Below are 20,627 nucleotides of genomic sequence, written 5' to 3' on the forward strand. Positions count from 1 at the left end.
TGTAAATTAACAACCTTAATTTAGAAGACTATTTTTCTTATGTGTTAAGGTTTTTGTATAGTTTTTCTTTGTCCTCCCAGAAAGCTTTGATTTGGTTGGAAACTATAGCTACTGTGAGTCTGTAAAGCTAAATGAGACATTGTAAATAATAAGCAAATAAACCTGACTTGACCTGAAATTTGTCTTGATACACAAAAGGTTTTTATCATGTTTTTCTGAATACATATTTTTTTCCTTCAGGGTATCCAGGGTAACATTGGACCATGGGGTGAGATTGGGCCACGTGGCCCTCCAGGTGATCAGGGGCCAAAAGGTCCAGTTGGCCCCCTTGGAGTTACAGGTTACCCAGTAAGTTTGTTTTTATGCTTTTAGTGTCAAGTATAATTTTCCAGGCTAAACTGCTGATGAAAAATAAAAGCAAACTATATATATAACTGTCATTGATTAGGCACTGATTTTCAGCATGCATTCTTGTGTGTGTGCTGCTGGGTTAATTAATCTGTTAATGTCAGTAAATTTTGCCAGTGAGTCAGCTTGCTGTAGCACTGGTCCTGGTTTGATATTCTTAGTCACACTTTTGTTTGAGAAATCAAAATGTTAGCCATGAAAAAGGTCAGACATTTTTTAGCCAAATTACATCAAAGGGTTATTATTTCGTATGACAACTGCTGACTGAAGTGTGATCTGATAAATGAACAGAACATTTCTTTCTCTCCAGTTTGGCAAGAGTTTGTTGTTTTCTTTTTTGGGTTAGTCATCAGATCAGCTCAGGTCTGGTGTCAGGGTGACGATTCACGGTGTCATACAGTACTCAGTGTCATCCTAATTGCAAAGTTAGTGCTTTGTCGAGTTTGCCAGGAGCCTTATCAGAACCACCCAGACACCATTAGGATTTTTGAGGGATTTTTGATGACATTGGTTTTATAGGCAAATTAATAGTTGTCTTTTTTATTGTATTTCAGTACCTATCTTAGGGGATACATTAGATATTTCAAATTCTGTTGCAAAAAACCTTAAGAAAGAAGATTTGAAAATATTTTGGATATATTTACACAAGTAATTCCCTGCACATCAAATGATAGAACAGTTAATTATACAGTATTTTTCATAAATGAAATAAACATTAAATATTGAAATGAAAGTAAAAACACACCCATTACATTAGTAAGCATTTGTAAAAGGTACACAAAACTTACTGTTCCAAGCACCGAGCTCACCAAGATGAAGTGAAGATAAGGATGAAGCAGGAATATGAAGTGAATCAGTCTTTTTTGAGCAATTGTTGCTTTATTCCCTCCACATTTAGGGTAAAGATGGACCTCAAGGACCAACTGGATCAGCTGGTGTCAAAGGAAATAAGGTAAAGCTTATCTTTTACTGAATTACTGTGAACATGCTTCAGGTATCTGCACTTTTATGTCCGTTTAAATGTGCCAGAAAGTGCTGTACACAAAAGTATTGATGGAGTGGTCTATGCAACCATTTCAGAAACAATCAGTTCAATGATTCTTCACGCAGATGTTTCTGTTTGTATCTACATGTTGTCTGTTCAGGGATCCAAAGGAGCTTTGGGGCAGGAGGGAGTCGCTGGTCTCGATGGTGAGGAGGTAGATTGATTAGACTGTGTTTGTCACAGATTTGATTTCTATCCTTTTTCATTTAACTGAATGCAAAGGTCTGATTTTAACACAGATTTAGAGGCCTATGCAGTCTATAGGTTCAACTGTATGAAAAGACAGTCCTATGTTAAATGTTCATTTATGGGTAACCCATTGCTTTTGTCTCCAGGGTCTAGTTGGACTAAGGGGATCTGAGGGGCCAGCTGGACAAAAAGGCAAATCTGTGAGTTAATGTATAAATGTGTCATTTTATTTTCCAAACTGTGGATAAATGTTTCATGTTCTATTATACATGATTTAATGGCCTAGCATGTAGATGGAGTATAAAATTATCAATCAAACTATGAAAAAGGTTTGTTTTACTTACCTTTCAGGGTGACAAGGGGAACACTGGGCCTCCTGGAAATAAAGGGTCAAAGGGAGCTGAGGGCAGCAGAGGCAACCAAGGGCCACAGGGATCAAAGGGCCCTCCAGGGAAACAGGTGGACAGGAGTTGTGTCTAAAGTATAGTTTACTATAACATTGCAGCCCATCTCACTTCTGTACAGTGTGACACAAAACAATGCCATCTGCATCCTTTGAAACGTGAATTAAAACAGGACAATGTGTCTCCTCTGCCCTGTCCTCACCATCAACCCTATTTTGCAGGGATACAGGGGTGCACCAGGGGACAGAGGGAAAGTAGGAGTTCTAGGCCTCAAGGTCAGTCATTGTGGTCAGTCAGAAGCAATATTGGACATGAGTTGAGGAATGATCTGCAAAGTGAATGCTGAAAGTTTGGTTTACACTCTGAAATGTATGATACTGATAATAACATTTTTCAGGGTGAGCCAGGTACCAAAGGTTCATCAGGCAGGCCTGGACAGTTCGGACAAGGGGGCAACACTGGGGCAGTAGGGGACAAAGGCCAAAAGGGGCTCCGGGGACACACTGTTAGTATTACAGTCGGATTCTTTCGTTGTCACTGATGTCCAAAATGCTATGATTAAAAGTTATGATGAGCTTCATGTTATATAAATGTATCATATGCTTGGAGCAAGTGTTGTGTGGTTACTAGTATATACAAAGTATATTTATATTCTATATTTGGTTGTGATTCAGAGACTTTCTTTTAAGAGATGCTGTATATGCTATTTTATTTAAATTGTAATATGACACAGTTGGAAATAAACAGTTTGCTTGTATAAGGTTTTATGCTTTCTCTTTTCAGGGCCCTCCTGGCAGTATAGGTCCCCCTGGACAAATTGGACCATCAACGCCAGTATGTGTTATTAGACTTTTTAAAAATATATTTTTGGGTGCTTTTTTTCCATTATGAGATAGGACAGCTCAAGATAGACAGCAAAAGAGGAGCAAGAGGGTTCGACACGCAGTAAAGGGCTACAGGTCAGACTTGAACTCATAGAGCTACCAGAGGTCCCCATGTGTTATTATTGTGGCATTAACACAATATTTAAAACATTATACAGAGATTGTGTTGACTTTTATTTTAAGTTTCAATCTACTTACATCCAGGCCACCCTGATCTGTAATGTAACGTTTTACTAGTGCAGCACACACCATGTTCAACCACCAGATGGCAGCAAAAGCACTTTCTCAGCTTGTACTACATTCCAATGTCAAATACAGGAAGCTGCACATTAGGTTTGTATACAGTGTGGGCTGTCCAGGTAGCTCACCTGGTAGAGCTGGCTAATAACCACCACAATATGTAAATTATTACAAAATGTAGGAACATTGATTACATATTGTGTTCAGGCTGTTTGTTACAAAATGCAGCTATTATTACAAAATGTGGTGTTATTGCATAATGTGTTGGTATGGCCTGTAAGGCCTGATCTTGTTTTATGGTTTAACTAATGCTAAAATATTTTCTTATGATTTTTCAGGGTTTGCCAGGCAAGAAGGGTGTTGAGGGGAAAACTGGAATCCCTGGACCAAAGGTGTAATATACTGTTTATTCATTCAGATGCAGTGAAATGCTTCGGTGCTGCAAATGTGATCCTTACAGCTGTAGTGGTTCACTTAATAAATGTAATGCTGTCTCTGTTGTGTGTTTGTGTAACTCAGGGCAGTCACGGTGAGGAGGGAAAGTTTGGTCTTCGCGGAATAAAAGGAGACATGGTGCGATTTTATTATGTGTTGCACCCTGTGGGCATCATTATTCTGGTCAAGCATATTTAATGGTGTGTATAAAGATGTAACCACAGTGACGCAGTGTCTGTGTGCAACCTTTTGTAATCCCCAGGGCATGAGAGGTCAAAAGGGTGCAAAAGGAGAGCCTGGGACAAGAGGCACAATGGTAAAATAGCATATTTGGACTCAAAGAGTGGGTTTGCAATTTTCAGCGTTTGTAATTTAGTGTTGCTGAATATTCTGGTATTTTATCAGTTCCAAAAATCTATTTCTTCAGTAAATATAGGTCATATTATAGTATCGTGTGTGTGTGAATGTATTTTTAGGGGACAGTGGGGAAGGTGGGCTTCATTGGCACTCCAGGGTCTAAAGGTCGACCTGGACCTGCTGGTCAACCCGGTCTTCCAGGAACTAAAGGAATTCAGGGGTCAAAGGTAAGAGGACACCATTGCTCAGCTCAGATTAAAATCTAAAATGGAAAAGAAGAAAACAAAGTTGTCACTTCTCATAATGGAGATAATGTCTTTATAAAGGGAAAAGGAGCCCAGCCTGGAAGGAAAGGAAACAAAGGAGCTCTCGGAAAACCTGTGAGTTCACTTAATTGAAACAATCTGGATCACTCTCTGTGATTTCTGATGATGTTTAATTAGAATTAAAGGTAGGATTAAATCACCCAATCCAGATTTACCTTACTCACAGTCTTACTCTGGGCGTTGGGCTCATCTAATGAAGTCTCCTTTGTAGGGAGATGAAGGACCACTGGGTCGACCAGGACCTCCTGGACGGCCTGGAAAATCTGCAAGTATCCCTTTTGACAGATAAAATAGATAAATAAAATAGATAATATTAAAATAATATGCAAACCAAAAATTTAAGTTGACGATTGGTTTCTGGCCTTGTGATCTTGTTCTCAGGGTCTAAGTGGTTTGGATGGGTTGCTAGGGGTAGAGGGAAACGAAGGAGATCCGGTAGGAAAAATTGACCATACTGCAATTTAGTCTGTTGTTCAAGCTTTTTTTTTTTTTTTTACTGAATTCAGTCCCTCTTCTTCTCATCCCAAAGGGTGATATTGGTTTCATAGGTGCCCCTGGAGCACCTGGGAGGCCTGGTCAAGTGGTAAGCTTCAAAACGAACATGGATAATATGCAACCCTATTACACCATAAAATCAGGGGAATTTTCCTTTATTCATAAATATAATCAATAAATCAATTCATAAATATTATACATGTAATGCTCTAGGGAAAACCTGGACCCCCTGGAATCAGAGGAAACACTGGAGCACCAGGCTTCAAGGTACAATATTCTGTCATTTATTTACCTGTAAATGAATAATATTCATGACTGTATGTACAGAACTGGATCCCGGTCCCACAACAAATTCAATTCAAAATCCTCCTCCTCACACACAAAGCCCTCCATAACCAGGCCCCTTCCTACCTCACTGACCTGCTCCATCGCTACAATCCATCCCGTAGCCTCCGCGCATCTGAAGCAAACTTCCTGACTCCATCACCCAGGACCAAGCACCGAACCTGGGGCGACAGAGCCTTCTCTGTAGTTGCCCCCTCCCTCTGGAACTCTCTCCCCAAACAAATCCGTGACTGCACCGACCTTCCAGCGTTCAAATCAATGACAAAAACTCTCCTTTTTAAAATTGCTTTTAATGTTTAGCTTAGTCCGATTTGTTTTTTAGTGTTTTACTATTTTATGTTGTTTTCCTGTTTTTATGTTATCTTTATGTAAAGTGTCTTTGAGTATCCAGAAAAGTGCTTATAAATAAAATGTATTATTATTATTGTTATTATTATAAAATTATCTCTTTTCATCTATGTAACACACTGTGCCAGGTAAACTGGTATTTAACATGTCCTATTGTGTCTCTCAGGGTAAAGCTGGACCAGAAGGAAAACAAGAGCCCCCTGGACCTTTGGGTCCCAAGGTATACAAGTTTGTTCAGCAGCATTAATAATAAGATCCCTAAACATAATATCTTTTCCGGTAAACATCTGCAACGTCGCTTGTCTCGATACAGGGTATTCCTGGACTGAGAGGAGAGAAAGGCGAGTCTGGAATTACTGGTCCAAAGGTAAAAGACACACATTTACCAATGTCCTTTACTCTTATATTGTAACTATTTACTTATTTCCTGTAACATGTAATGTACTTTCTGTAAGGAATGCTTCTGCTATGCTGCAGTCTCTCATATTCCTTTAATCAATACTCTGTCCTATCGTGTTTCTGTACTGTATACACTCCAGCTGCTGATGTTGAAACTATCAATTTAATGGACTAAAGAAGATTTATAATAAACATTATTTAGTCCTTTAAAAGTAGTCACCTGCACAGCTTCAGGGATTTACAGTAAGCCCTGAGAATCCTGTAACTGTTTTCTAAACCAATTCTCATCCTTAATTTGTTCACCTACAGGGTCTCCCAGGTGTCACAGGAATATTGGGACCAATCGGGCTACCTGGGTTGAAGGTTGCTTGAAATGATTTGGAATATGAAATAATTTAAATGCAAAAAATAAAATAATTTCTGTTGATCTACCAAATTTCTACTTTTGTCTTAGGGGAATCCTGGTTTGCAGGGGCTGAAAGGTTATAGAGGTCATAAAGGAAAGCAGGCACGTTGTGTTTTACTTTTCTTTTTTAATTAGTTTAAGCAGGTAACAAGTTATTAATCAATCCACTTGATTTTCACAGGGGGTTTCTGGTCCTCGTGGTCCACATGGGCGAAAAGGCTTCCTTGGACTCCCTGTACGTTGCTTTGATATTCTTCTATATCAAATAGCTTATTGAAACATTTTACTGAAGTTATTTCTGTTCTGTCTTTGTTACAGGGCCAGCTTGGAAAGAAGGTGAGAGACTGTGCTTTTTTGATTTTTGTTGTTTTTTGTTTATGACTTACAGGTTTGTAGGTCTACCTGGACCTGATCCTGGTCACAGATTCAGCATCCTGAAAGCACATTTATAGTTTTTAGCTTGTGTTTATAAAGAAAGCATTTTGGTAGAGAACTTAAGTAGCCAACAAGAAATTATTTCAGTCTTCCATCACTTTTAGTTGGCTCTATCTTCACCTTGGTTTCCTTCATAGGGAATGAAAGGTTACCAAGGCAGGAAAGGACCGAAGGGGGTGAAGGGCAAGCGTGGACCTCCAGTAAGACATTTTGCTCACACAGACAAGACAAGTAAACAAGAAAAAAAACATGTTTGACCTGATCAACAAACTTAACTGTAACATACCAAGATTAATTTGAACCTTGATCGCAGGGAGTGTACCATGCTCTTAAAGCAAAATAATTTGTTTTACAGGGAAAACCGGGTGCTCCAGGCAACCGCAGCAAACCAGGTCAAAGAAATATTCTAAGGCCCAAAACAAGACCCAGTGCTATATCTAAACTGAAAAATGTGCCAAGACCCGGACAAAAACTCAGCCTCCTGAAGCGAAGGAAAGGACAACAAAAAGTTGGTACAAGCTATCTTCTCATATACACTTTATTTACACAATGTTCCCATTTTGTTTAGTGTTCATTTAAGCTTCATATAAGGGGAGCTGTATTATGATTGAATGTTTGGTTGACTGAATGATGGATTCCTCTGTAGCGGCCCAGGCAAGTGTCCAGGAGATGGTCTCAAGAAGATGAAGCTGAGGAATCCTTCAGCTGGCCTCAGGGAACCAAAGATGACCCGGCCACCACCTGCTACGAGCTGGGACTCATACACCCTCATCTGAATGATGGTGAGGGTCTGAATACGCTCATAACCATGACTTTATATTAATCTGTTTTGGGCAATACACTGGATACCAAATTAGTCTGAGTGATCAGGCACTCAAGTCGATTATTTTTCAGGTTACTTTTACATGGACCCCAACCAGGGCTGTCCCTATGATGCTGTGAAGGTATTCTGTAACTTCACAGCAGGAGGAACAACTTGCATCAACCCTTTACAGTCGCAGGTACGTTCATTTTCACCTACAGTACAAGGGCTAACATTAGCAGGCTGAGTGCTGTGTGAGGAAAGCAAACATTCAATCTCTTTTTTTCAACTGCATTAACATGATATGATCTAATGGTTTTACATTATAATATACTTATAAAACCCTATAACATTGCTGTCAGTTGAGATTACCCCACAGCAATGATTTGAAATCTCTTAAAGAGACCAATGTTTGCATTTTTAATTGATTTTTTCAAGTGTATGAAGCCGCATACTGTACATAAAGCTGTTTCACCCAAGGCAGTGAAAGCCTATTAATAAAAAGAACTATTGGGAAAGTACTTTTCACATGTTTATGTAAATACACAAATACAATGGTCTTTAAAAATATTAGCAATATTCTTTTCTTTAGATTAAGTTAAGTTGGGAACCAGAAAAGAAGAAATTGAAAAAGTCTGTCCAGTGGTTTAGTCAGCAACATGGTGGAAAGAAGGTAATACTGTAACACATTTGTGTATCGTTAATATTTAGTACATCTAACATCAGTAAGATATTTCCTCTGACTTAAAATTAAATGATTTCTGTCTCTGATAGTTTGAGTACACTGGTGCAGATGTTGTCCAGCTGAGGTTTCTGCGGTTACACAGCCACAGATCTTTCCAGCACATGACTGTCAGCTGTACAGCAAACCACTCCAGTACTGCTGGCACAACTAATTCAGCCAATAGGATTATTCACTTCCTGGGAGACTCTGGCAAAGAAATTATTTCACACCTTACAACAGTGCCCAAGAGAGGCTGTGAGGTAAAAGATTATGTTGTTGTCGAAAAATTATTGTCAGTTGAGCAGCATTTTTTGAACTGTACTTCAAATACAACACATTGTTTTTAGAAATAAATAAATTCCCACTGCTATAACCTGCCGTGTAAAGCTTCATTCACAGGATTAAGTTTTAAATCCAGGAAGAACAGAGTACACATGTTCTCTTGATGTCTTTCTGCCTCATCATCTTGCAGGTGGAGGTGGTTGTGATGGTTCAGGGCAGCACGGAGCTACATCGAGGTGATATGGAGTTACTTCCTGTCAGAGATCTGGGTATAGAAATGACGTCACTATATCCCCTTGTCCCTGAGATCACTGTTGCTTTGGGACCCCTCTGCTTCTTGTGACCTCTGAAGAGTGTGTGTGTGTGTGTGTGTGTGTGTGTGTGTGTGAGTGTGTGTGTGTGCCTGTGCATGATGAAATTCTGTAAATATCTCTTTTATATACAAAGCAGGGATAGGTGGTGTCTAGACGTTTTACATGAAATATTATGTTAGAATTAATTTGCTCAGTACTATATGTTGTGTGTATTTATTGAATTGTCACAAGCTGAATGAATTGTTAGATTTTATCATATGAAGCATTTTATGAAATTAAACTGTTTATATTACATCTCAGTGTATTCAGTGTCCCGTCATCCTCACAGAGGAATAATGTGCAGCACTATCAAAATAAAATGATGACTTTGAACGTGTGGATTAAAACTGAGACATCTGTTATGTTTTCACTGCCTGTACTGTACAGTTGATGCCAACCTTTAAATATTTTATAATGTAGGTTATAATGTAGATTTTCTTTTTCCATAAACAAGATTTTTAATGTAACTACAGAATGTGTAGGTTGAGACTTTACACCAATCAAATAAAAGTTTACCACTGATGACACAGGACCTCCTAATAAGCCAATGTCAGGTTAGAAAACTCACAGGATTTATAGTGATAGTTGAATGTTTTTATGTTTCCTTCATCTGTTGAGTTTTGTTACACAGTAGGAAATTAAAAGCATATGTTCATGTAAAACAGCTACTAGTACTGTACTATTTGAGCCCTGCTGTGACTTTCCCAAGTTTCCAAGTTCAGGGATGTCCAGAAGTCAAAATATTGTTGGGCGGCAGTTTCCATACAATGTGGTGAGCATGAGAACATTTGAAACATTTCTTATGGCTATTTTGATTGTGCACCAGCACCGCTGTCAGAACACATCACAAAGTGGCCTTGTTGTGACAGAAAAGACCTGCAGGCAGTTGAGAAAAAGGTCTTAGTCACAGAGTCTCTTCAAACAGACTATACAAAATCATCCAAGTATGATATCACTGCCTGTTACCAAATGCATGTTGAGACCTCCCACCCCTTCCTCACCAATACACTCATGATCCTTTTTTTGCCCTTTAATCATGAAAAACCCAGTCCAGAAGCAAATCTGTGGTTATGTGTATAATGTAGTCGTTCATGATTTTCATAAATGTTCCCCTGTGTCTTTGCAGTTAATTGTATTTGCCACACTCATCTCATAAGACCAGCTCAATTTGAGATTTATGACCCATCATGCTTTGGGAAATGCCAGCAATTACCCAGAGATCAGTGACACCTTCTCAATGTTTGTTTTGTTCAACCAATTGTCCAAAATTCTAAATGATTAAAAAAACATAAAAAATATTTAAAAGGAAAAGCAGCATTTTTTTTATTAATTAATTGCAAACTGTTTCAGCTTATAAGAAAACGTCATATTTTATGAGCTATTTGTGTGTTTTCTCTGTAAAAATCATAATTTGTAAGTAAATAGTAACTAAAGCTGTCAAATTATTAAAAAGTATTTCCCTGTGAAATGTATTGGAGTATATGAATTAAGTTAAAAGTACCTAAGAATTTGGAATCAAGTACAGTACTTGAGTAAATGTTCTTAGATACAGTTCACTATTTCCCTAAATATAATTATTTGTTTCTGCTGATCAATAAGTATTTGAACCAGTCAAATAAATCAATAAAATAAAATACTGTCATAGTCCAACATACAGAGGGAATCCTGCACACAATGCAAAGGAAGTGGGAGTAAATGCTCCTCTTCTTTTATTTCATATTGTGTTTATGGAGACATTTAATTCAATTCAATTTTATTTGTATAGCGCCAATTCATAACAGAAGTTATCTCAGGACACACTGCACTCAAATAGAGCAGGTCTAGACTGAACTCCTTATAACATTATTTACAGAGACCCAACAGTACCACCATGAGCAAGCACTTGGCGACGGGGGCAAGGAAAAACTGACGTCTTAAGCTTACTCTTAAATGTGGAGAGGGTGTCTGCCTCCCGAACCACACCTGGAAGCTGGTTCCATAGGAGAGGAGCTTGGTAACTGAAGGCTCTGGCTCCTGTTCTACTTTCAGAGACTATAGGAACCACAAGTAGTGCAGCATTCAGAGAACGTAGTGTTCTAGAGGGGTAATAGGGTACTATGAGCTCTTTAAGATATGAAGGGGCCTGACCATGAAGAGCTTTGTAGGTGAGGAGGAGGATTTTAAATTCTATTCTACATTTTACAGGGAGCCAGTGCAGAGAAGCTAGTACAGGAGAGATGTGATCTCTTTTCCTAGTTCCTGTCAGTATTCGTGCTGCAGCGTTTTGAATTAATTGGAGCATCTTAATGGACTTATTGGGGCAACCTGATAATAAAGAGTTGCAGTAATCCAGCCTTGAAGTAACAAATGCATGCATTAGTTTTTCTGCATCTGTCTGTGATAGGATGTGTCTAATTTTTGTAATATTACGTAAATGAAAGAAGGCAGTCCTAGAGGTCTGCTTCATGTGGGAATTAAATGACAAATCCTGATCAAAGATAATTCCAAGATTCCTGACAGTGGTGCTAGAGGCCAAGGTAATGCCATCTAGAGTAACTATATCTTTAGACAGTGAGTCTCTAAGGTTTTTGGGGCCAAGTACAAGAATTTCGTTTTTTTCTGAGTTGAACATCAGAAAATTGCAGCTCATCCAGGATTTTATGTCCTTAAGACATGTTTGTAATTTAGATAATTGATTAAATTCATCGGGCTTGATCGATAGATATAACTGCGTATCATCTTACATTTATGTTTTCTTACATCTGTTAATTGTTACATGCTATTAAGTCTCGTATATATATCATAAAAAAATCTCTTAAAAGCAGCGTCCCAATTAGAAGAAGGTCTCCTTTACTAGCCTGGTGTGGGTGTGGCTACAGGTCTCAATTAGAATCAGAATCACTTTTATTGGCCAGGTATGTGCGCACATACAAGAAATTTGACTCCGGTTTTCCGTTGCTCTCAATGTACAAACACAGACTGACAGCATAAATAAACAGAACAAGTTTAACAAAAAACACATGGACTTTATATGTACAGTTATACATATATAAACAAACATTTGTAGACAGTAAACAATAGTGCAATGGTGCTGAAATAAATATTTGTCTTGCAGGTATCTTTATGTACATGGGGTAGGTGGCTATGACAGAATCTACTGTAGATACAGTACATACAGTATGCAGTTAGAGGCCTGGTCTGGTTTTATAGAAGTTATTTGAATGTATAAAACCTCTTAAAAGCCCACCGGGTTGCCTGCTTGAGTGAGTTCTGAGTTTAAATATAATTGTTTTATCAATGAGCACATGCTCCACATTATGAGATTCTCCACAGTTCAATCCTTCGGATCATTTTACAGAAACCATGAGCAGCAAAGAGTCAAATAAATAATTGTATAGTGTTTCCCATCTTTGCTGAGCAAGGGTTTTGCGTAAAAAAAAAAAAAAAAATTAAATGCCTGTCACATATAAAGGACTGTTCCAAATAAAGGCAGGTTGAGCTCAATGATAGAAGAAAATAAAAGCCCAGGCTTTACGGTAGTCCTATTTAGAGACTTGTAACTGTTCAGTATTTTGGGGTGTAATTAGGATTTTACCTAACTCTCAAAGCAAGTAAACATTTTATTAAATTTTGCATGTTGCAGCAAGTTTCATTTAATTAGTCACAAAGCAGCCCGATGAGCTGGAGTCTGATGACAGCTATGGTCAACATTGTGGGCGCTGGTGACGTCGAAAGGAGGAGAGACTTTCAACCAATCAGCGTCGACTGCCCTGTTCCTCATCTCCTGTGTTAATACAATGGGGAAGGTGAGCAGCAGCACAGACTGTTGTGATCTAAAGCAGTCTCACATCTGAGTTTGTACTCGAAAACGTCGGAGATTGACTTTACAAGACAGCACGACGGCGGCTGAAGCGAGTAGGTGTCCAGGAAGTATCCGGTAGGCGGCATTTTTATATTTCCTTCGATGTCTGTCAACCTGGTCTCTAGCCAACGATGGACGTCAACAAGTTGGCTAGTTTGACCAATAGATGTCACCCAGGGCTAGCAGCCGTGAGGCGGACGCTTTACAGTGAGAGGCAGCCTTAAACCAGGTGGCTGTTTAGCTTTAATATGTGCAGTTAGCTCATGAATTCACACTGAGTCTTAATAACAGCTAACTGAAGTGTTAGCTGTCTGTCTGTCTGTCTGTCTGTCTGTCTGCTGCGTGTCATGTGAGAGTGATCTGATTGTCAGCTGTGTTTGCTTTATTTGTCAGTCTAAAATCCTTAGCATTCTTACCCATGCTACCATGAGCTCGCTCCTGTGTGAGTCCTCAAGACTTGCTGCCTTTTACTTTGGTGATGCTGCTGGTCACTGGTTTGTTTTTAACTGAAGTTACCTGTTTTTCTTCAGGATGGAGACTGGGGATGACTGTGTCCTCCGGTCCCGCTCCCGAGCCATCCCTAAGATGCCCACCTTCCCTGATTTGGACAGCTCTTTGGATGGGGAGTGCAACCAGGGAGAGCATCAGCAAAGCAATGGAGACAACCACATCACCAGCAATGGTGAGAAAATCTCCACTTCCTCATCAGCAGGGCCAAGGGAGAGGACATTGACCTCTTGTTATCGTAATATTGGAGAAGCAATGTGCAACCTCTCCTCTTTTTTTAATTTTTTATTTCAGTGAATTTCCTTGGATGTGTTACTCACTGACGCCATGTCAGAGGATGAAGTGTTCCTCTTAAGCAATAGGTTGTGACCTGTGGCACAGTTTGTGTGTTTAACCAGAAAAGAGAATGATAGAGTAGAGACCGCTGGACTGATTCCCATGCTAGCCCAGATAGTGACACAGACAAGTGATGGTCAGTGAAGTGATCATGGGAAATTCTGACTATGGACTTTGGGCAACATGAACTTAATGTATATTTAGAATAAAAATACTGACCACAAAAACGTTTGGTAAGGTGAAAAACTACCAAAATATTCGAATGAAATGTAATTTATTGGCTCCCTGTCTTTGTTACAATGTCAAGTTAATCCGTTTTTGTCATTGCCGTACTGTTTGTTGACATTTTCCATATAGGGTGGGGTGCTACTGCTGCTGGTCTCCGTTTGTGTGATTGACCTCAATAACTGATCAAACTTGTTCATCAGACAGCTGTCAAGACTAATGACCTATAGTTACCTTTACCACAAGCAGTCCAATAGCATATCTTGGTGGACACTACATTGTACTTGCTACCCACTGTCTTATAGGCGTGTCACCTTTTGGATGTTGCTACATTCGATCTAAAGACTGTTGTAATTTGACTTCTTCTATTTATCCAGACACAATAACCTAAATCTACAGTACTCAACCATTGGCACCCTGTGAAGTTTTTCAATCCCTGTCAAAAGATTTAGAAGGTTTTGTATTGGCCTACATGTGGTGTTAAAAGCAGATTTTAACTCTCTGTGAACAATAAAACCGGAACCATCTCCTCAGATGCCCCACCGTTAGTTGTAAGTCATTTATTGAAATATTTGACATGGTGTGAATTGATGTTGACATTTCCCAGGTTGAAGTTCTGTTGAGACAAGGTAACCTGGCAACTAATTTGGCTCTGTTGTTAATTTGGGTGTGTCCAAAGTGTTTGCTTTATAATAATATTGGAAGATTACAAAGCAGCATGTTGAAGATTTGTATTTTATCATATGCTCAGACTTATGTGTTGTCTTTCTAATTTCAGGAAAAATTGAAGTGGAACATGTGATCAGCAAAAAGCTACAACTGAAAAGGAAAGCGGAGGTTAGTAATTCAGTAATTTTGATGTAGAAAAGGCTCAACTTGCATGTCGGAATGAGCCATTTCAAACACCCTCCAAGAGGAAAAACTTTTAGAGAGTGGAGTAATCTTGGGTTTCCTCCAATTGATATATGTGTATTGTCATCCTGCTGACAATTAATAATTGTTGATATAAAATGAATGAACACGCTGAAATCAAAGTGATCATGTATTCTGCTTGTGGATCATTTTAAAAGTTTGTTCAGTGACTTTACAGTGTTTTACAAAAGATACAGACTTCCTGAATGAGTACATTATACATTTGAGCAGTTGCACAATACTGTGAGCAATGCATTGATTCTACTGTCTGTCACACCTACGGGAAGTGTTAAAATTACACAGTTAAAGTGTCATTATAATATTAACACAGAGCTGCCTCTGGCAGAAAAGAGCTCTGGCTTGGTGTCAACAGATAAACAGTTTCATAATGCAATTAACAAATTTACTCTCCGTTACAAGGGGTTATATGCAAGGTGTGAAATAAGGGGAATTGTTATGGCAATCGTTTATATTTCTTCAAAACTAAAAGAAAATCCGCCTCGGAGAAATGTTCTCAACATTTCTACATTCACATTTTACTTATTTAGCTAATGCTCTTATCCAGAAGAGATGCTGCTCATCAATAATTTGTTTCAGTCCATTTCTCTTCTCTCTTGAGCAGCGTCATAAAATGAAAACCAAAGTCTATGAAAAGTAACTATGAGTCTTCTCACTTTTTAACACCAAAACTTTGCTACAAACCTCTTTGCATATTCAGAAGGAATCATTATTGCCACATAAATACACCACATTTGTTCAAGTATTTACAGACTATGAATGATAACTCCTGCTGCTTTCTTTTGCTATCGCTCAGTACCTGAAGAGTGACCTGATGCGTCAGTTTGACAGTCAGGTGAATGACTTCATGGACAGTCTTATTGAGGAGTCGGCCAGCCTGGAGCCTGCACCCATACCTGCCGTCTTCTCACCTCCGCTGTCAGACAAGGAGAGGAGCAAACTCAGGTGGCGCCTTTCAACTTTCTCCTTTTTTTATTTTTTCTTGTTTTTCTCCAACAAAAAATGTATTTGCTGGTCACTGATGTCACCCTTTTGTTTTCCTTTAGGCATTTTCGGCCTCCCCATGGCCAGGGCAAGCACTTTGTCAGTCGCAGGTCCCTCCTAGAGTAAGTTGACACATTGATGTAACAGAACTGTAAATATTTTATATCTGAAGACTGAAGTGCATTGCAGCATCTGTTTATTCGAGTGTTTGACATCAGTGTAGCTGTGCAGATTCTAATCACCTGCTGTCTGTTTTCCTGCAGTGAGCTGTTTGAGGTGAACCACATCAGGACTATCTACCACATGTTTATTGCCGTGCTCATTCTCTTTATCCTCAGTACACTGGTGGTAGATTTCATTGATGAAGGCAGGTAATGTAGAAGACTGCTATGTATAATACCTTAATGATTTTGTCACCATGTCTATTAAGTCACTTAACTTGACAAATCACCATCTTGTTTGTTTTGTTCAGCTTTTGTTGAAGTAATGAATTGCTGTCACGTTTGAACTTACTTCAAGTTTCTCATCTCTGCTTTGTCTCTGTTGCTTCAGACTGGTGCTGGACTTTGACCTACTGGTCTATGCGTTTGGACAGTTCCCTCTGGTGGTGTGCACATGGATCTGCATGTTCCTGTCTGTGTTGCTGGTTCCCTTCACCCTGTTCCACCTCTGGTCACAGACCCAGTCTGGGTCTTATAGTCATCCCAGGTTGTTCAGTTTGCTTTTTGGCTGTGTGTTCCTGCTCTTCCAGGCTCTGTGTGTGGGTTTCCTGCCTACATATGTGGTGGTGACCAACAGTTTGCCACCTGCATCCTGCTTCATCATCATCCTGGAACAGGTAGATGATCAGTGAATGCTCACTTTGATCATTGGGACCACACCCACAGTTTGTGTGTTGTATGTAAAATGCTTTCAAAGGCCTTTTTAAAATGTGCTATATAAACTTGTCTTCACTTCTCAAATTGACTGGGGGGTGGAAAGTTTTAATAACTGCTGTGTCTGTTCTATTATTTGTCTAACTCCAGGTGCGTCTCATGATGAAAGCCCACTCCTTTGTCAGGGAGAATGTACCAATAGTCCTCAACTGGGCTAAAGACAACAGCAGTATGTATCTATCCATCTACATGTCTTTTTCCTTCTTTTTTTCCTCTCTCTCATAGCTACTGTGTTCCCTTTTCATTCAGTCTTATTGTTGATAAGCAGTCTCTCCTGTCATCTATAGGCCCCAGTCCAGTGGTCCCTCAGGTTTCTCAGTATCTCTACTTTCTGTTTGCACCCACACTCATCTACAGAGACAAGTACCCCAGGTAAACTGACCCTCTCATTGTTTTGTGGGGTTCCTTCCCCCCCTCCCCCCCATGCAGTAGCTCATGTGTGTGGTAAAACCTTGTTTCTCATTCATGCAGGAACCCCGTGATCAGGTGGGGTTATGTGGCCACAAAGTTACTTCAGGTACCAACCTCTTTGACATTTTAATCCTGACCTTACTAAAGACTGCAAACAAAAGCCCATTTTTCTGACAGTTTCAACCGATCCCACCCCGCAGGTACTAGGCAGTCTGTTTTATGCCTATTACGTGTTTGTGCGGCTGTGCATCCCTCAGTTCCACAGCATCAGTCTGCAGCTGTTTGACCTGAGGGCCATGGTCCTCTGTGTCTTTAACTCCATCTTGCCAGGTGAGATTGGCCACTAGTTTATGGAGCCTTATCAACAAGTACCCTTTCATACCCCACCTGGTTTCTCTCAGTGTCGACTAGGGATGCGGTAGTAATACATTTTCTGTGTTTTTTCATTTGCAGGAGTGTTGGTTCTCTTCCTGGCATTCTTTGCTTTCCTCCACTGTTGGCTTAATGCTTTCGCTGAGATGCTCCGCTTTGCTGACAGGATGTTTTACAAGGTACTTCTACTGTTACTGCCAACTACAGCAGCATTTAAATTAACTTCTTATGTTCTACTTTAGACTTGACTTAATTCATTTTGATTACACATCACAGGATTGGTGGAATTCGACCTCTTTTGCCAATTACTACCGCACTTGGAACGTCGTGGTCCATGACTGGCTGTACTACTATGTGTACCGGGACTTCCTGTGGGTTAGTGGTTTTGCTGTTGGTACAGTTATTTTTAAGCAGCTGCATTGTGTGTTAGGTCAGGTACGATTTTATTGACTATTTCTGACGACAGAAGAACATTAAACAAATTTTCCAGCTTATTGCTATTATAAAATTGTATGGATCAGATTAAACCTTTACACCACTGTCGTTTTGATTTGTCTGTTCTCCCTGCTGTTGTCTTTCCAGATGTCTCAGAAGCGTTGCAGACCAGCAGCCATGCTGTTTGTGTTTACAGTATCTGCTGTAGTCCACGAGTACATTCTTGCTATCTGCTTTGGCTTCTTCTATCCCGTGCTCTTCTGCCTCTTCATGTGCTTTGGAAGTAAGAGAAAAGAGCTTAGTCCTCACTATTTTCACACCACTCTGCTTTTATTGTATGTTTACAATGAGTCACCCAGACTGGCTTGAAAATCCAGCTAAACCTAATAAACAGTATTATTCGGTCTGTGTTATGACACACACTAAATCAAGATATGTCTCTCTGCATTGACCTTTTCATTATGCTTCCACCCTGTCACAGTGATGTTCAACTTCATTCTGCATGACCAAAGGAAAGGTCCCATCTGGAACATAATCATGTGGACATCCCTCTTCCTGGGTCAGGGAGTCATTATCTGTCTGTACTCCCAGGAGTGGTATGCTCAGCGCTACTGCCCCCTGCAGGAGGTAACACCTGCAACATTGCTTTGTGCAGCCTGGTGAAATGTTGTTCTCCCTTAAGCACAGACACAAATCTAGCTTCATGTGATGTTGTTTTTTTTTTCTCAGCCTTCATTCTTTGAGTTACTGAAGCCTCGCTCCTGGAGCTGTCAGAGAGGCCCGATGGCGGACTTTGACAGACTGTGATCTACGTTTGGACCGCTGCAGAGGACTATCACCGATCAGTTTAAATTTGACCGGCCTTTCTGTTACTGTCTTAACTTCTGGTCTTTCACTTTTTATTTTATTGCACTAAGGTCTTGACTGAGTCTGCCAAAATGTTCTTTACTCTAACAGCAAAGTCAAAGTGTTGCCTTACTTATCCATTTTATGTTTTCAAAAACAAACCCAACAAAATTACAAGTTCACATAAAACCACATGGGAACTCTTTTATTTTGCATTCCCATTACGTTTTGCCTTGATCAACTGTGAAACCACTCCTTGTGCCAATGTGATAGTGGCAATCATGATATGGCAGCTGAATACAAACATCATTCACATATGCACTAATAGTTAATATTTAACAAAGTTTGCAATTACTATTCTATTATAAATAACATTCACTATGTTGTTTGGAAAGACTTTAAATTTTATTTATGTTCACTGCCAATAAGATTTATTTTGAAAAATGGCTACTGTTTGGTGTTTTGTATAAATCTATGAAGAACGGTGGCCTCTGTATTATAACTTAAAGATTGCAGTCAACTCCTCTGAAGAGGAAAATGAAGGTGGCTTTTGACATGCTGATATAGTTGGGAAATTATATTATAGTAAATCTGAAACTGTGTGTTACATATGTACAATGTTTCCCGAACACTTTTCTGTTGGTCTCCAGCTGTCAATCCACAAGGATGTTGGGCACTCTTTAAAAATAATGACACTGAACTCCATCAAACAAAGCTAAACAAATTAGAGGTGCGATCCTGCTGTAAGGAGTTAATGTATTCTGTGACTGCTGAATGTATTCTTGATGGTTTGAATATTTTCAGTTATGGAGAATATTTCTTGTGAACCTAAATTATGTTTTATTTTGTTCCTGACCAATGTTGAGAGTTGTGTAAAGGTGAAATTACTACAGAATAACTACTACTGTAACTGTTGCAGCTGGCTGCTTGAATGTTATAACATTGAATTAGTGATGATACTTGATTAGTACTAAGGGCTACACTTTGCTTTGTCAGACACTGGGTAGATTAAATGAGACAGTGTTTTGTTGTTGAAAGCACACAAGTATACATTTTACAGTACAGTGATTTTCCGTGTCAAACTAATAGAATAAGGAATTTATATGCAGTGTGCTTATAGTTCTTGTGGTCTTGACATGTGTTTACATATTTGTATTTTTTTTGTTGTTGCTGTTGAGGAAATCACAAAGTTAATGCACAGTAAATGTTGCCAATTCTGACATATTCCAATGCAGGGAGACTATGTGAATAATGAGATGCACAATACAAAGTAAAAAATCAGCAATGGAAAATTCTGCACTTCCAAAACCTGTATGACCACAAGGTGGCACTGTATTAACAGCTTTTACTTTGGATCCTTCCTCTGCTCAATTTGGCTGTGAATTGTGGTCAGGAGCTGGAGAGTACATGCAACCAGAGTCCCATACGAATTTTATATTAACAAACACAAGTACCAGCAACTTATTTTTATAATATGTACAGATAATAGAGAAATATTGGGATTCCCTGTAGTATAATAAGTAACTCTTGAGAACTCTACATTTGGCTGAAGCTTTAATTGTGCTTTATGCCTCAGAGATTTTGTTATTAAGGATAATATGTATGGTAGTGAAAAGAGCCAAGCTGCAGAAATGCTGTTTATTTAGATTAAATATTTATTTTTGGGAGCCGAGCATTGCCTACTTACTTACAGTCATATTTGTGTTGATTGTGATCTCTTTTTTTTTCTTGCCTTGCATAGCTCATTGTGTCTGGTGATCATTTTATGAATCAGTATGTTCTATTTTTGGATGTAGACAAATATATTCTTTAAAGACACATCAAAGTATAATAGCTATTACGATTAAAAAATGATGTATGCTCTTTACCTCTGTCATTCATCTTTATTTATTTATGAATGTGTTGTATGTAATGGTGTAAGTGCCAGT

General features: G+C 39.1%; 2 protein-coding genes across 10 annotated transcripts in view; both read left to right on the forward strand.

The window, feature by feature from the left end:
- The window catches only part of si:dkey-21p1.3 (collagen alpha-2(I) chain), a 30,826-nt gene extending 21,285 nt beyond the window's left edge, over positions 1 to 9,541 (forward strand). For 7 of the 8 annotated variants that reach the window (XM_051377533.1, XM_051377536.1, XM_051377534.1 and 4 more), the window contains 30 exons: positions 241 to 348; positions 1,307 to 1,360; positions 1,554 to 1,607; positions 1,789 to 1,842; positions 1,994 to 2,101; positions 2,268 to 2,321; positions 2,444 to 2,551; positions 2,830 to 2,880; positions 3,509 to 3,562; positions 3,690 to 3,743; positions 3,868 to 3,921; positions 4,082 to 4,189; positions 4,289 to 4,342; positions 4,500 to 4,553; positions 4,670 to 4,723; positions 4,818 to 4,871; positions 4,997 to 5,050; positions 5,643 to 5,696; positions 5,790 to 5,843; positions 6,185 to 6,238; positions 6,330 to 6,383; positions 6,463 to 6,516; positions 6,600 to 6,617; positions 6,854 to 6,916; positions 7,072 to 7,224; positions 7,363 to 7,498; positions 7,611 to 7,717; positions 8,111 to 8,191; positions 8,293 to 8,502; positions 8,715 to 9,541. In XM_051377533.1, the coding sequence (XP_051233493.1) occupies positions 241 to 348; positions 1,307 to 1,360; positions 1,554 to 1,607; positions 1,789 to 1,842; positions 1,994 to 2,101; positions 2,268 to 2,321; positions 2,444 to 2,551; positions 2,830 to 2,880; positions 3,509 to 3,562; positions 3,690 to 3,743; positions 3,868 to 3,921; positions 4,082 to 4,189; positions 4,289 to 4,342; positions 4,500 to 4,553; positions 4,670 to 4,723; positions 4,818 to 4,871; positions 4,997 to 5,050; positions 5,643 to 5,696; positions 5,790 to 5,843; positions 6,185 to 6,238; positions 6,330 to 6,383; positions 6,463 to 6,516; positions 6,600 to 6,617; positions 6,854 to 6,916; positions 7,072 to 7,224; positions 7,363 to 7,498; positions 7,611 to 7,717; positions 8,111 to 8,191; positions 8,293 to 8,502; positions 8,715 to 8,867 (2,322 nt within the window). In that variant the 3' untranslated portion in view covers positions 8,868 to 9,541. The remainder of the gene's footprint in view (positions 1 to 240; positions 349 to 1,306; positions 1,361 to 1,553; positions 1,608 to 1,788; positions 1,843 to 1,993; positions 2,102 to 2,267; positions 2,322 to 2,443; positions 2,552 to 2,829; positions 2,881 to 3,508; positions 3,563 to 3,689; positions 3,744 to 3,867; positions 3,922 to 4,081; positions 4,190 to 4,288; positions 4,343 to 4,499; positions 4,554 to 4,669; positions 4,724 to 4,817; positions 4,872 to 4,996; positions 5,051 to 5,642; positions 5,697 to 5,789; positions 5,844 to 6,184; positions 6,239 to 6,329; positions 6,384 to 6,462; positions 6,517 to 6,599; positions 6,618 to 6,853; positions 6,917 to 7,071; positions 7,225 to 7,362; positions 7,499 to 7,610; positions 7,718 to 8,110; positions 8,192 to 8,292; positions 8,503 to 8,714) is intronic. The other variant, XM_051377535.1, reaches the window with a different exon arrangement.
- A 3,088-nt stretch (positions 9,542 to 12,629) lies between these two features.
- soat1 (sterol O-acyltransferase 1) lies at positions 12,630 to 20,566 on the forward strand. 2 transcript variants are annotated; one of them, XM_051377916.1, is made up of 16 exons: positions 12,630 to 12,793; positions 13,249 to 13,400; positions 14,565 to 14,623; positions 15,513 to 15,661; positions 15,763 to 15,822; positions 15,964 to 16,071; positions 16,253 to 16,538; positions 16,726 to 16,804; positions 16,923 to 17,007; positions 17,107 to 17,152; positions 17,247 to 17,376; positions 17,500 to 17,597; positions 17,695 to 17,793; positions 18,001 to 18,136; positions 18,335 to 18,480; positions 18,583 to 20,566. In XM_051377916.1, the coding sequence occupies exons 2-16, from the start codon at positions 13,250 to 13,252 to the stop codon at positions 18,658 to 18,660; spliced, it is 1,710 nt and encodes a 569-aa protein (XP_051233876.1). In that variant the 5' UTR covers positions 12,630 to 12,793; position 13,249; the 3' UTR covers positions 18,661 to 20,566. The 2 variants fall into 2 exon arrangements, with proteins under 2 accessions (XP_051233876.1, XP_051233877.1); XM_051377917.1 differs by having other exon boundaries at positions 12,632 to 12,771.
- The last annotated feature ends 61 nt before the right edge of the window (positions 20,567 to 20,627 follow it).

This window comes from Dicentrarchus labrax, unplaced genomic scaffold (genome assembly GCF_905237075.1).
Source record: "Dicentrarchus labrax unplaced genomic scaffold, dlabrax2021, whole genome shotgun sequence".
Classification (NCBI taxonomy): Eukaryota; Metazoa; Chordata; class Actinopteri; family Moronidae; genus Dicentrarchus; species Dicentrarchus labrax.